This window comes from Cetorhinus maximus, chromosome 17 (assembly GCF_964194155.1).
Source record: "Cetorhinus maximus chromosome 17, sCetMax3.hap1.1, whole genome shotgun sequence".
In the NCBI taxonomy this organism is placed as follows: Eukaryota; Metazoa; Chordata; class Chondrichthyes; order Lamniformes; family Cetorhinidae; genus Cetorhinus; species Cetorhinus maximus.
Genome location: NC_135895.1, coordinates 20,044,136 through 20,057,081, shown reverse-complemented (window position 1 = coordinate 20,057,081; position 12,946 = coordinate 20,044,136). Strand labels below are relative to the sequence as shown.

General features: G+C 49.8%; 1 protein-coding gene across 1 annotated transcript in view; it reads left to right on the top strand.

The window, feature by feature from the left end:
* The window catches only part of abca4b (ATP-binding cassette, sub-family A (ABC1), member 4b), a 134,600-nt gene that overhangs the window by 84,581 nt on the left and 37,073 nt on the right, over positions 1-12,946 (top strand). The window contains exons 29-32 of the mRNA XM_078560822.1: positions 633-922; positions 8,116-8,240; positions 9,413-9,511; positions 10,638-10,827. Coding sequence (XP_078416948.1) covers positions 633-922; positions 8,116-8,240; positions 9,413-9,511; positions 10,638-10,827 — 704 coding nt within the window. The remainder of the gene's footprint in view (positions 1-632; positions 923-8,115; positions 8,241-9,412; positions 9,512-10,637; positions 10,828-12,946) is intronic.

Sequence of the window (12,946 nt, the reverse complement as noted above, 5' to 3'; positions counted from 1 at the left end):
GGAAGGGAGAGAGGAAGTGATGTAAAGGAGCAGAGGGAAAGAGTTCCGGTGGACTGAAAGCAAAATACTGCAGAAGCTGGAAATCTGAAATAAAAACAGGAAATGCTGGAAAAACTCAGCAGGTCTGGCAGTGTCTGTGGGCGGGGAGACAGAGTTGACGTTTCGAGTCCGTATGACTCTTCTTCGGAGGTGGTGAATTTTCCCGGCACTTTCTGTTTTTATTTCAGAATCCCAGTGAGTTGGGTTAAAAAGGCTGAAAGTTCTGCTACCAATGGTAGAATGGGAGAAGTGGGGTGCTGAGGGCTACACAGCAGGCCAGGATTGAGATAATGAAGGGCTCAGAGAAGGCCAGGAGGATGGAGGAAGTCAGGGAAAGTCTGTGAAAGGGTTTAAAGATCAGAAACAAAATTTTAAATCAATCAATTGAGGGATAGCGATCCAAAGTCAATTGGAAAGCTTTGGAAAATGAATTAATGAAGGACAAGAGACAGATATTCACCGTTCTGTTTTCATCCCTAATTTATATTGTTCAATTTATCAAATAATAAGACTAAGCCTCATAAATAAAGACAATATATTCCCAATATTTTGTTCAAGAGTTTAAATGCCAGTAATATTTTAAATCTATTCAGTACCCAAAGAGGCTTCCAAGAATGGACAGGAATCGGAGAAAGGTCAAGGTAGCGAAAGGAAACCATCTGCTGCTGAGGGAAAGCCAAATGGAGAGCCAGCGGCAGAAAGTACAGATCCAGCCTCTGCTAGGCCTCCTGCCCCCACACTCGGTAACCAGGACCTGGGTGGAAACGATGGGAAAGGCTCCAGGCAGATTAAAGGTTCAGACCTGATCAAACAACAGTTCAAGGCATTGTTTATCAAGAGATTCAACCACGCTATTCGCAGTCAGAAGGATTTCTTGGCACAGGTACAATGAAAACTATCAGCCCCACACTGATCTAAGCTGTTCCCAGAATGTGCTTTTGCCTTCAGCTAAATGTGCAGCATTTGTAGTGTGTTGTAACTTAACAAATGAAGACTGCAGTAGCTTCCCGTCGTGCAAAATATTACAGAGGGCCCTGTCCTTTATAAACAGAAAGAGCATGTCCATGCTTTGCACCTTTTGCAATTGAACAAAAGCTTGGGGGACAGCCATTCCCATGTTCATTCCCCATTGACCAATCAAAGTCGACCTGCCTGGTTTGAATTTGAACAAAAGTTTGGCAGTTAACTGTTCTCTGGTGCAGTCTCCATAACAACGCTTCTACCAATCAGAGTCCATTTGCCAACCAAGCAGCACTCTTCTCATGCAGTATTAATTGTTGTTCCCTTTAGAATTTGTATTCTTATAAATCTGTCCTGATAAGTGCAAGACGAAAAACATTGACAACATGTCTCTTTTTTCACCAATACAAAAACAATTACTTAGTTTAAATTGAACCCCCACCCGTTCCCAACCCTTGCCCTCATTCCACCACAGGGTCCCAAGTTTCCCCCTTCACTCCCAAAAGCACTCACTGGAGTTAAGGTGCAATCCTATATTCCTTCAGTTCTGGCCTGTTGGGCATGCCTGATTTCAGTCATTCCACCATTGGTGGCCATGCTTTCAGCTTCCTAGACCTTAAACTCTGGGATTCCCTCAAACTCACTGGGTGGAATTTAAAGTTTGTGGCAATGGGCCCCCTCCACCGGTTGGAAAGTCAGTGCCAAGTCCAGTTTGGCCATTCCTGGACGCCCCAACCCAATTTAAATGCTAATCGGACACTTAGCTGGTTGACGACAGGATCCTTGGCATCTTCAGGGGGGTATGTCCCGCCTCCAAGACCAGCCAATCAGAGGTCAGCAGCTTTTTAGTACTAGCAGTGTGACCAGGAGAGGTGTGCACTCACAGGCTGCAGTTGGCCTCTGGGTGGGAAGGCCATCTTTGGCCCTTCCTGCTCTGGACCTAATTGGGGGGAGTCGGGAAGGCGATGGAGTGTCCATTCTGCATCTTCCTGCCCCATTATAAGGAACACCCCAGCCTCCTAGCCTGCCCCTGCAGGGCGGGTGGGGGGCACGTTAAATTTCACCCTCTCTTTTCCTTCCTCACTTTCCTCCTTAAAACCTACCTCTTGGTCATCTGACCTAATGTCTGCTTGTGTGGCTTAGTGTTAAATCTTGTCTGATAACACTCCTGTGAAGCACCTTGGTATGGTTAACTATGTTAAAGGTGCTATATAAATGCAGGATTTTGTTGTTGATGATGACACTTTATTAGCTGCAAAGCATTTTGGGACACCCTGAGGTTGTAAAAGGTGCTATAGAAATGAAAATCTTTTTTCTTTCCTTTTAATTTGTCTGTCTCAGTCTGAATCTGAAGAGCCTTTCGACATCCAATTAGGGAACATTCAGATTGGCAGTGACTTTAGAACTAGTCCCAACTCATGGCAACTATTCTCCCGAGACATATTGAATAAGGGCTGGGCTGAGTTGCCTAATAGAAGGATCATACTGACCCTCTGAAATACCACTACTGTAGGATAGAAGCACCTTTCTTATAAACTATCCTTTATTTCACACTGAAAACTGTCTACCTATCTTTGTATCACATTACATATTGGGCAGAACTTTCTGGATGGTGGAGGGGGCGGAGTGGGAGCGGGTGCTGGCAGGTGTAGACCCGATCACCGCTCGCGATTGCGTCCGCGCCGCCATTTTACGTGGGTGGGCCAATTAAGGCCCGCCCAGTGTACTTCATGACTCCCGTGCAGGAGTGGGCGGGCAGCGGTGGGCGCGCTCAGCCTGCCTGGTCAAATGGCGACCCGGCGGCCTGTATAAAGGAAGGCCTGGCAGCCTTGGAAAGGCTGCTCGCAATGGCTGGGTGAAGGGCTCTGCAGAGGGGCAATGGAGGTGACGCAAGTCCAGACAGGGTAGGCCATCAGGGCAGGCCAGGCTGGAGGGTAGGCCATTGGGGGAGGCTAGGCCGGAGGTCAGTGTGCCCCTTGTTTTTCCGATGATTGCCTTGCTGCCCTCCTTGAGGAGGTGGCAACACGGTGGGAGATGCTGGTTCCCCAGGATGGGAGGAGGAGGCCCTCCCACATGATGAAACATGCCTGGGAGGAGGTGGCGGAGGTGGTGAGCTCCCGCGATGTGGTGCGACGCACCTGGATCCAGTGTCACAAGTTCTTCAATAACTTGTTGCGCTCTGGAAGGGTGAGGACAATGTTGGCTTTGGTCACTTAGCCCAGCAGGTAGGCTTTCCCCCCAGTACACCCCCCACCCCCCACCCAAGTCTGAGTGTAGTGACTGCATTGAATCAGTGACAGCACCTGCCCTTTGCTGGGTGGGCCAGCAGATATTGCCCATGCCGAGGTCACCCTGAGAGGTGGTGAAGAGATGTGTTCTGCCCCGCAGCATGTGGTACACTGAGACCCACATGACTGTTTTGGGGGCAACCTGGAGGAGCTGCACCTAGGCGCAGTGCTGGAACTGCAAAACATGACAAAGTCAGAGTGATGAGATGCTGGGAGGGGAGCTTCCAGGTGGCGTGGCAACAAACCACCTGCTGCCCTCTGCGCGCCACATGCTTGCGCCTCCTTGCTATGGAAGGATATACCGTGTGGTGCCTAATGTGATATAGGCAGCATTTAGCCAAGGGTGGAGTGGGGGTGTGGAGAACAGGCCCAGCCTCTTTGTGAGAGTGTTCAGCAGCAGTGGGGTGAGGAGGCACTGGAGCCCTGATATGTCCCACTCTGGTTGGGGTGGGCCGTGCGCGAACAGAGTCCAGGTACAATTTGCACAAATCAATGCTCTTCTCTCATTTTCAGGAGAAGAATACTCATAACACAGCAGAGAGGGTGAGGACTGGCGGCGGCCAGACGCAGTTAGCCATTCTCAGCCGGTTTGAGCAGGAGGCCCTGGATTTGGAGAGGCGCCATGCACCCAGGTCCACTGGTGTCGGTGAGGTCGGGGTGCCACAGGCAGGTATGTTTGCCCAGCAGTGAGGTCAGCATTGTTCTCCCAACAACCACGGCAGTGCTGAATGTTTAGTGATTTAATTTTGCAACATGGCTTGACCATTGCTTATGGAAGGATGAGCACATAATGATCCAGGGGACAGGGGTGCACATTGACATTGTCTCCACATTAACTGATCCAATGTCCTTGTTCTTCCTTTCAGCATCAGCGGAGCAGGGCCGGGAGGAGGAGCAGCAGAGGCCCCCTCTCACACCTGAGGGCCCTGAAGTCTCACCAGCATCACACCATCTCTGCCAGGCAGGCACCAGTGTAGATACTAGCACCTCGGTGGGAATTAGAACAATGACTAGTGTCCCAGGGCACAGCGCTGAGGGCACTTCACCGTCGCTGGAGCAGCTGGCAGAGACAGAGAGTGCCCAAGGCGCCAGCAGTTGGAGGACTGCAGGGGACCAGGAATATGCTCAGTCGGTGCCTGATGATGTGCCTCTGGAGCCGTCCGCAACACAGCAGCTGCAGGAAATGTGGCCGGGTGTGCGGGAGAATCTGGGGGTGATACATGAGGCTATGCTTGGCTTGGTGTCCGTGGTGGAGGAGTCTACGCGGACTATCGCCGAAGCAATGAGCCTCATGTCCGAGCGCCGTGCGTCCTCCATGGAGAGAGTGGTGACTCTCGAGGAGAGCCTCCTCCAGGAGGACAATCAAGGCTGCCTGGGGATGCGCTCTGACCAGCAAGCCCTTACATCAGCATTGACCTCAGCTGGTCAGTGCCAGTGTGGGAGATGGTGTGGGCACCAAGTTTCCCAGCTCGGTGTTCATCCATCCACGGTGAGCAGGGAGGTCCGAAGTGACCTCACGTCAGTGCAGCAGCTGCCTGTCATCTCTGCGGGCTTCTCTCAGGGCACTCCGGATGAGGGCGGCAGCTTCTCCGCCCCCTCCCAGTGACTGTAGCATCCGGTGAGGCTGCGATGACTGGGGAGATGCCAGCTGTGGAACTGGCAGCTTCCTCCCAGGCGGGGCCAGCACAGGCTCCACGGGCCAGAGCATGGCCGCCAAGGTCATCGAGGCCAACAGGACAGCAGAGTCAGCAGGCTGTCTCAGATAGCACTCTGAACGATGGGGCTGCACCAAGATGTAGCGCCTGGAAACATGAACATAAGGTACCTTAGGCACTACACGGGTTTATCACTGGTGCTTTTGTGTTGGCCCAAGATGAGGTCTTTATGATTTGCTTTGAATTAGAAAACTCTTGTCATTTTGTTTCATTAAGTTTCTTTGCCTGTGATATTAAATTCAGACATGTCACCATGGCTGAGGGTGCCTTTTTTCTTCTGCATGTGTGTGGTTTCCAAAAATGTTAGGAGTGTTTTGTGGGACATTCAGCTTTATTAACAAGGCCCTTAGTTACTGTACCTAACCTGGAAGATTTGGCATTGAGTATGGAGCCTACAGCCCAGGCTTGTTCTGGAGGTCCATATGTTGTGTGCTAGCTGAAGGTTCATTGGATTAAAGCCTCCCGTGTGTCACTGCCTCCCTGTGGTATGCCCAGGTCAGCGTCTACCCCCTCAGCGTTTCCCTGTGCATGCTCATCCTCAGACTCACTGCTGGACTCATCGTGTGCAGCCGCACCCACTGCGTCGATGTCTTCCTCATCCACTGTGTCCCCCCCTTTCCAGCGCAAGATTGTGGAGAGCGCAGCATGCAACCACTATCAGCAACACACGATCTGGGGGATAATGGAGTGCGTCCCTATGTGGTCCAGGCATTGGATGTGCATCTTGAGAAGACCGATGGTTGTCTCCACCACAGCCCTTGTGGAGGTGTGGCTCCTATTGTAGCGGTCCTCAGCTTCTGTTCTTGGATGGCGGAGAGGTGTCATGAGCCACCTTCTGAGGGAATAGCCCTTGTCACCCAGCAGCCATCCATCCATCTGAGCCGGAGCACTGAAGAGCCCCAGCACCTGGGAGTGTCTGAGAATGTAAACATTGTGGGGGCTGCCTGGGTACCTTGCACAGACTTGTAGAATCAGCATCCAGTGATCACACACTATCTGCACGTTCATGGAGTGGAAGCCCTTCCTGTTGATGAAGGCAACCGGCTCACCTGCTGGTGCCTTGATGGCCACATGTGTACAGCCTATTGCACCCTGGACGCGGGGGAAGCCAGCAATGGCCGCGAAGCCTCTGGCTCGGTCTGTCTGGCTTGCCTCTAGTGGAGAGTTCAGCTCCCATTCCCAGGCTATGGGAAGGCTCCCTGAAACCTGCAGGCCCAAAAAAGATTCCTCACTGCAGCGGTAGTGGATGAAGGTCAATACACGCCTGATCAGAGCGTCTGTAACCTGCTTGACACAAGTGTGGACAGCTGATTGGGAGACACCGCAAAGATCACCCACTGAGCCCTGGAAGGAGCCAGAGGCATAGGAGTTGAGGGCAGCTGTGGCCTTTAGAGCCACTGGCATGGGGTGTCCACCCACACAGTTAGGGGAGATCTCCGGCCCAATCATCTGACAGATTTAGTTGATTGTCTCCTTTGAGAGACGGAGCCTCCTTCAGCACTGCACCTCAGGCATATTGAGGTAGCTGCTTCGCCACCTGTATACCCTGGCAGCAGGATAGTGGCATCTTCTGCTGCCCCTTCCACCTTGGTCTACCTCTTGGCCCTGCGCCCCTTGTGCCTGCGCCTGTCCTCCCAAAGGTGTCTCCCCTGGAGGCTGAATGTGCACTCCTGGCCTCCTCCCCCTTCTAGCCCTCCCTTCCTCCTCAGAGGAGGTGCCTCCAGTGGAGAGTTCAGCTCCCATTCCCAGGCTATGGGAAGGCTTCCAGAAACCTGCAGGCCCAAAAAGGATTCCTCACTGCAGAGTGCTGACCTGAGGGTTAAGAGTCCAGACAAAGCAGCTGTTATGCATTTTGAAGTATTGCAGATCACACAGGCAAGTATCAGTAACTTTGAAAAATCAATACTTGACTGTGCACACTCGCAACCCCACTGAGCCCTCTTATCCCGCCCATGAATAAGGTTCATACAAATGTGTCCTACCCGCCTGCCCGTTGCGCCCGTTGCGCTGACCCGAAGATTGCACGGGCGCTGAAAAATCGGCGTCGATTGGTGAGTCAAGGGCCTTAAGTGGCTCCTTAATTAATAGCGGGCGCGCAGCAGATATCATCGCACGCCCGCCCAACAAAATATCGCGGTGGTGCACGGTGACATCAGGGCGTTCGCCTGACATCACCGCGTATCATTTTACGCCCGCCCCAGCACACCAAGGGGAAAATTCTGCCCATTGAAGTGAGTTTCTTAAAATCCAGAGACATTTCCTAATGTCCCGCTGTGATTCTCAGAAGTGAGGACAGCCACATTTACTGTTCTGAATTATTTTGAGTTCGGGGAATGGCCTGCTGCCTGTGATTGGCCCCTGACCACAATTTCCCGCTGGCCAATTAACAGCCTGCCAGTGTGAAGCGCGCGCTGGGTTGGGGGCGGGAGGAGGGCGGGCGCTGAAGTCAGTGCGGGCGTAGGGGAGCGCTCACAGAAAGCTCCCTGAGGCAGAGAGTTGCCTCAAGGAGCTGAAGCCTGCAAAATTATCAAATAAAGATTTTTAAATCCAGTAAAAAATGTCCACGCAGCACAAGCAGTGACCTGAGAATAGGCATTGTAAAAATTCTGTGCACAGCTTTTTTTTTAATTTAATGACGGAAACCTCATCCTGCCCTTGGAGGAGGTTACCTGAAAAATGCAAAGGCCGCCTGGCCGATTCGCCCGCCCGCCAACTGTAACGTTAGACGGGCAGTGTAAAATCCCAGTTAACTGCACCGTTAACTGTAACGTTAGACGGGCAGTGTAAAATCCCAGTTAACTGCACCGTTAACTGTAACGTTAGACGGGCAGTGTAAAATCCCAGTTAACTGCGCTGTTAATGGGCTCAGTAGCCCTGTTAATTGTCGGAGGGTGCGATTCCAAGTTTAATGCGCGCCCGCCGACTGAAATATCGCGCGAGTGCACGATGACGTCGGGACACTCACCCGATGTCACCGCGTTCTATCTTACGCTTGAGCACGTTGGGCATGTGCCCGCACTCCAAAAGAAAAGTTCTGCCCATAAACTGATTTTGCGGAATTCCTGGATTTGTAACTGATTGAATGCTGAGTTAAACTTCTTCCTTTTTAACAGTTTCTCCTTCCTGCAAACTTTGTGCTGTTGGCTCTGATCTTCTCACTCATAATCCCTCCTTTTGGGGAGTATAAGAGTTTAACAATTCACCCCTGGATGTATGGGAAGCAGTACACCTTCTTCAGGTAGGGTTGTTCAAACAGTTTATGACCATTTCATGTTTGTTTATAAGATTATGCGCGATTTAATTTATAGACAATAACCAATACTGACTGCAGATCGCATCTGTGACATCTTGGTTCAATGTTAGTTCCCTTGCCTGAGTCAAAAACTTGTGGCTTGGTTGACACTTCAGTGCAGTACTTGAGGGAATGCTGCATTGTCAGACGTCCTGTCTTTTGGATGAGGTGATAAACCAAGGCCCCACCTGTCCTTTTAGAGTGGGCATGAAAGATCCTATGGCATTGTTTTCAAAGCAGTGCAGGGCAATGCGTGGAGAGTCCTGACCACTATTCATCCTTCACCCGTTGTCATTGAAACAAATTAAGTGGCCATTCATCTCCTTGGTGCTTGTGCACAATGGCTACAGTGTAACAACACCGATTAAGCTTGAAGAAGTAATTCATTGTGAAGCACTTTGGACCAAGCTGAGGGCATGAAAGGCACCTTATAAATTGCAACACCCATCCCTCAGCTCACTCTGATTTAAAATTCCTAAAACCGTTTTTTAAAATCATGCAGAACTGATGATCATAATTTGTGTAATTCCAAGTGATTTAAATTTGAAATATACTTTATAAAATACAAGTAAAATTTTCACAACACTGACACTCTCGGCAATTAACATGTACTATATGTACCTTTTGATTCCTATTTGTATTTTAGTTATTTTTATTGAATGCACATACAACCTTCAAAGTGTAACCTGGAACTGAGCCACATTGTAGTTATATTGCAGTAGTGTCCATTGCTTTGTTTTTGTAGGTTGTTTAGGTGCACATGGTGACAATGTATAAAATTTAAATCACATTCCCATGGATGTACATGTCTCAGGTTGTTTGCATCAGTGTACCATGGTGAACAGCTTTGGAATTTATTCAACAGCACGAGAAACAGCCCTTAATAAAGCTTCAGACCCACAAAATTCAAACCGGACAATCCAACAACTAAGGAGTAAGCACCGGGTACAGTGACGACATGTGGACACCTTGGTTTATCCTTACATTTGTGTTAAATAAGTCTACATCGTCTTCAACCATTAAGCTTTGGAGAAATGGTCGTGAAAAAAAAAACCTTTGTTTTCATCTGCATCGTGTGCACTTGTTAAATAACATTACCATTCTCTTCATTTTGATAGCAATGAACGTCCATGGAATAAGAAGATGAGTCAGCTGACAGAGGTGTTGGTGAATAAACCCGGATTTGGGACGCGGTGTATGAGGGAGAATCCCATTGTGTAAGAGAGTTAATTCAGTTTTTATTCACTTTGTCACTTGCTTTTCTGAAATCATGGGCTGAATTTTCTTGAGATGGCAGAAGTCTCGCTGGGTTGAAAGCAGGAAGCAGAGGGAGGCAGTGGCATAGTGGTAATGTCACTGGGCTAGTAATCCAGAGGCCCAGGCTAATGCTCTGAGGACAAGGGTTCAAATCCTACTGTAGCTGGTAGAACTTAAATTCAATTAATAAATCTGGAGTTGAAGAGCTAGTCTCAGTAATGGTGACTATGAAACCATTGTTGGTAAAAACCCATCTGGTTCGCTAATGTCCTTTAGGGAAGGAAATCTGCTGTCTCTACCTGGCCTACATGTGACTCCAGACCCTGCTCTAGCAAGCTAATTAAGGATGGGTAAAAAATTCTGGCCTTGTCAATGATGCCCACGTCCCATAAAAGAATAAATCCTTAGAAAGGACTCATGATGGCCTATTGGGAGGTCACCATTGTCCAATTAAGGATGGCAGTCTGCCTTCAAGAGCTGCCCATCTAGTCAGAGGGCCAGCAGCTCAGCAACACCACCACTAACCCTAGCCCAGTGCTGGGGCTGTGCCTGCAGCTGTAGGGAAAGGGCACATCAGTGAGCCAGGCACCCTTGGAGGGAGTTCAGGGAAGCCAGGAGCTGGCAGTCAGGCCCTGGCAATTGGGGGTGTGGTGTTGAGGAGCACTAGCAGTGATGCTCCCTTAGGGATGGCCATTGCTGCCAGGGTTGCCCTCTGTGGGCAATGGCCATCGAGTGCCCATGGAAGAAGGTGCATCCCCCCACCTCCTTGGGAGGCCATCAGTGATTTTCCCACTCGGCTACGGGCCATCCCAATGTGAGTAAATACCCACAGAGGTGGAAGTGACCCTTAGTTAATCATTTCAGTGACCCTTAGTTAATCATTTCAGTGGTTCAATTGGCCACCCGCTGACCAATCTGCCACTTTACTGCCTCCTAGCCCATCACCAAAGGACCCAGAAAATTCCAGCCCATGTTTCAAGATCAATACTATACTTAAAAACAAGCAATATGTATCTTAATATAAGAAATCCTGTTTCAAGGTTCTGTATGCCCTATAACTACACTCTTGTATTTATTTTAATACAGGGGTTACCCCTGCAGTAATAAGACCTCTAATTGGGAAATCCCAAAGCGGGACCCTGCGATTGTCAACCTACTGCGATCCCCATTATATTCTGGCAGCAACACCTCACCATCCTGTCAGTGCAGCACAAGAGGTCGGATGATAATGCTCCCTGACTGCCCTGAAGGAGCTGGTGGTCTTCCTCCAGTACAGGTAGTAATCACATTCTTTTCTAATCCCAAATGAATAAATGCATGTGTATATGCATGTGAGTGCCTGTGTCTGTGTGTGTGTGTATCTGTGTGTGTGTGTCTGTGTTTCTGGATGTGTGTGTTTGCGTGTGTGTGTGTGTGTGTGTGTGTGTGTCATTATGTGTCTATGTATCTGTGTGTGTGTCATTATGTGTCTATGTTTGTATCTGTGTGTGTGTCATTATGTGCCAATGTTTGTTTGTGTGTGTGTGTTTCTGGGTTTGTGTGTGCCTGTTTCTCTGTGTGTGTGTGACTGTGCTTGTGTCTGTGTGCCTGTCTGTTTCTGTGTGTATGTGTCTGTTTCTGTGTGTGTGTGTTTGTGTTTGTATCTGGGTGTGTGTCATTATGTGCCAATGTTTGTTTGTGTGTGTGTGTGTTTCTGGGTTTGTGTGTGCCTGTTTCTGTGTGTGTGTGTGACTGTGCTTGTGTCTGTGTGTGTGCCTGTCTGTTTCTGTGTGTATGGTCTGTTTCTGTGTGTGTGTGTCTGGGTGTGTGTTTGTGTTTGTATCTGGGTGTGTGTCATTATGTGCCAATGTTTGTTTGTGTGTGTGTGTTTCTGGGTTTGTGTGTGCCTGTTTCTGTGTGTGTGTGTGCCTGTGCGTGTGTCTGTGTGTGTGCCTGTCTGTTTCTGTGTGTATGGTCTGTTTCTGTGTGTGTGTGTCTGGGTGTGTGTTTGTGTTTGTATCTGGGTGTGTGTGTGTCTAAGTGTGTATGTGTCTGGGTGTGTGTCTGGGTGTGTGTCTGGGTGTGTGTCTGGGTGTGTGTCTGGGTGTGTGTCTGGGTGTGTATGAATGGCAGTGTTGAAAGCAGTGTCAGAATATCTGAGTGAAACACTGTTCAATGTTAACTCTGCTACCAAAGAAAATGGAAAAAGACAATAGCGACAAGTTCAATTTGTTTTGTAGAATACAAAAGCAAAAATACTGCAGATGCTGGAAATCTGAAATAAACACAAAAATATGGGAAATATTCAGCAAGTCAGGGCCACCGGTGGCAAGAATCAGAGTTAACGTCTCAGGTTGAGATGACCTTACATCAGACCTTTCATCCGTTCTGGGGACAGATCATCTTGACCTGAAGCTTTGGCCAGGATTTTCCGTGCCCACTGGCGTTGGGCGTGCTCGGTGGGCCTGAGCAAACAAAATGGCGAGAAGGCTAAAAATCGGTTTCATGACATTGAGAAACCAGTTTGCGATTGTCTGCTCTGCCCGCTGATGGCACCAGTCGTCGATCACCTCATTGTAACACTTCTGCATGTTATTATAAGGCCAGCCTGCCAGAATCACCCCCCACCCTCCACATCCCCCCCCCACCACCCCCCCCCTGCCCCGCTGGATCGTCTGCCCACTCATGCCAATGTGTTCCACAACAGCATATAAAGCAGCACCTGGCGGTCTGCACTTTGAGAGGAACCCAGAGTTGAGTACACAGTAACGTTGTGGAGCGCTCGCCTGGGTCACCTGTTGGTCTTCAAGGTTGAGGCGTGTGGTGGTGGGGGTGGTGGTCAAGGGCTGCCCTGCGGTTAAGGTGACTTGAAGGGGAGGGAGGGACAAGGGCTGCCCTGTAGTTGAAGGTAGCGCACAAATACATAGCCTACATAGAGCAAAGAGGATGGAGGAGAGCACGACTGAGGCTCCTGTCTGCGCAGAGGGAAGAGCAGCATCCTCTGGGAGAAGGGGTTGCTGGGGCTCCAGCACACACTGCCAAAGAGCCACAGTGAACCCTCGTTGGTCGGCGCCTAGCTAGACCCAGAATCTATAATCGCTGCCTTCCAATCCTGCAGATGACCGAAAACGAGTGCTGCCAAAGACTGCACATGTCCAGGGAACTAACTGGTCAGTCACATCTGCCACCTGCTGCAGGATTTGGCGCCACAGGGACATGGAGGGCATCCACTGCCAGTGGCCATGAAAGTGACCACGGTGCTCAGTTTCTACGCCAGTGGCTCCTTTCAGGGCTCCACAGGAGACCTCTGTGGGATATCACAATCCGCCACCCACAAATCCATCCATGAGGTCACAGATGCCATCTTCACTAGGGCACACAACCCTGCATTTCACTTGGGGCCAGGGTGCAACAGC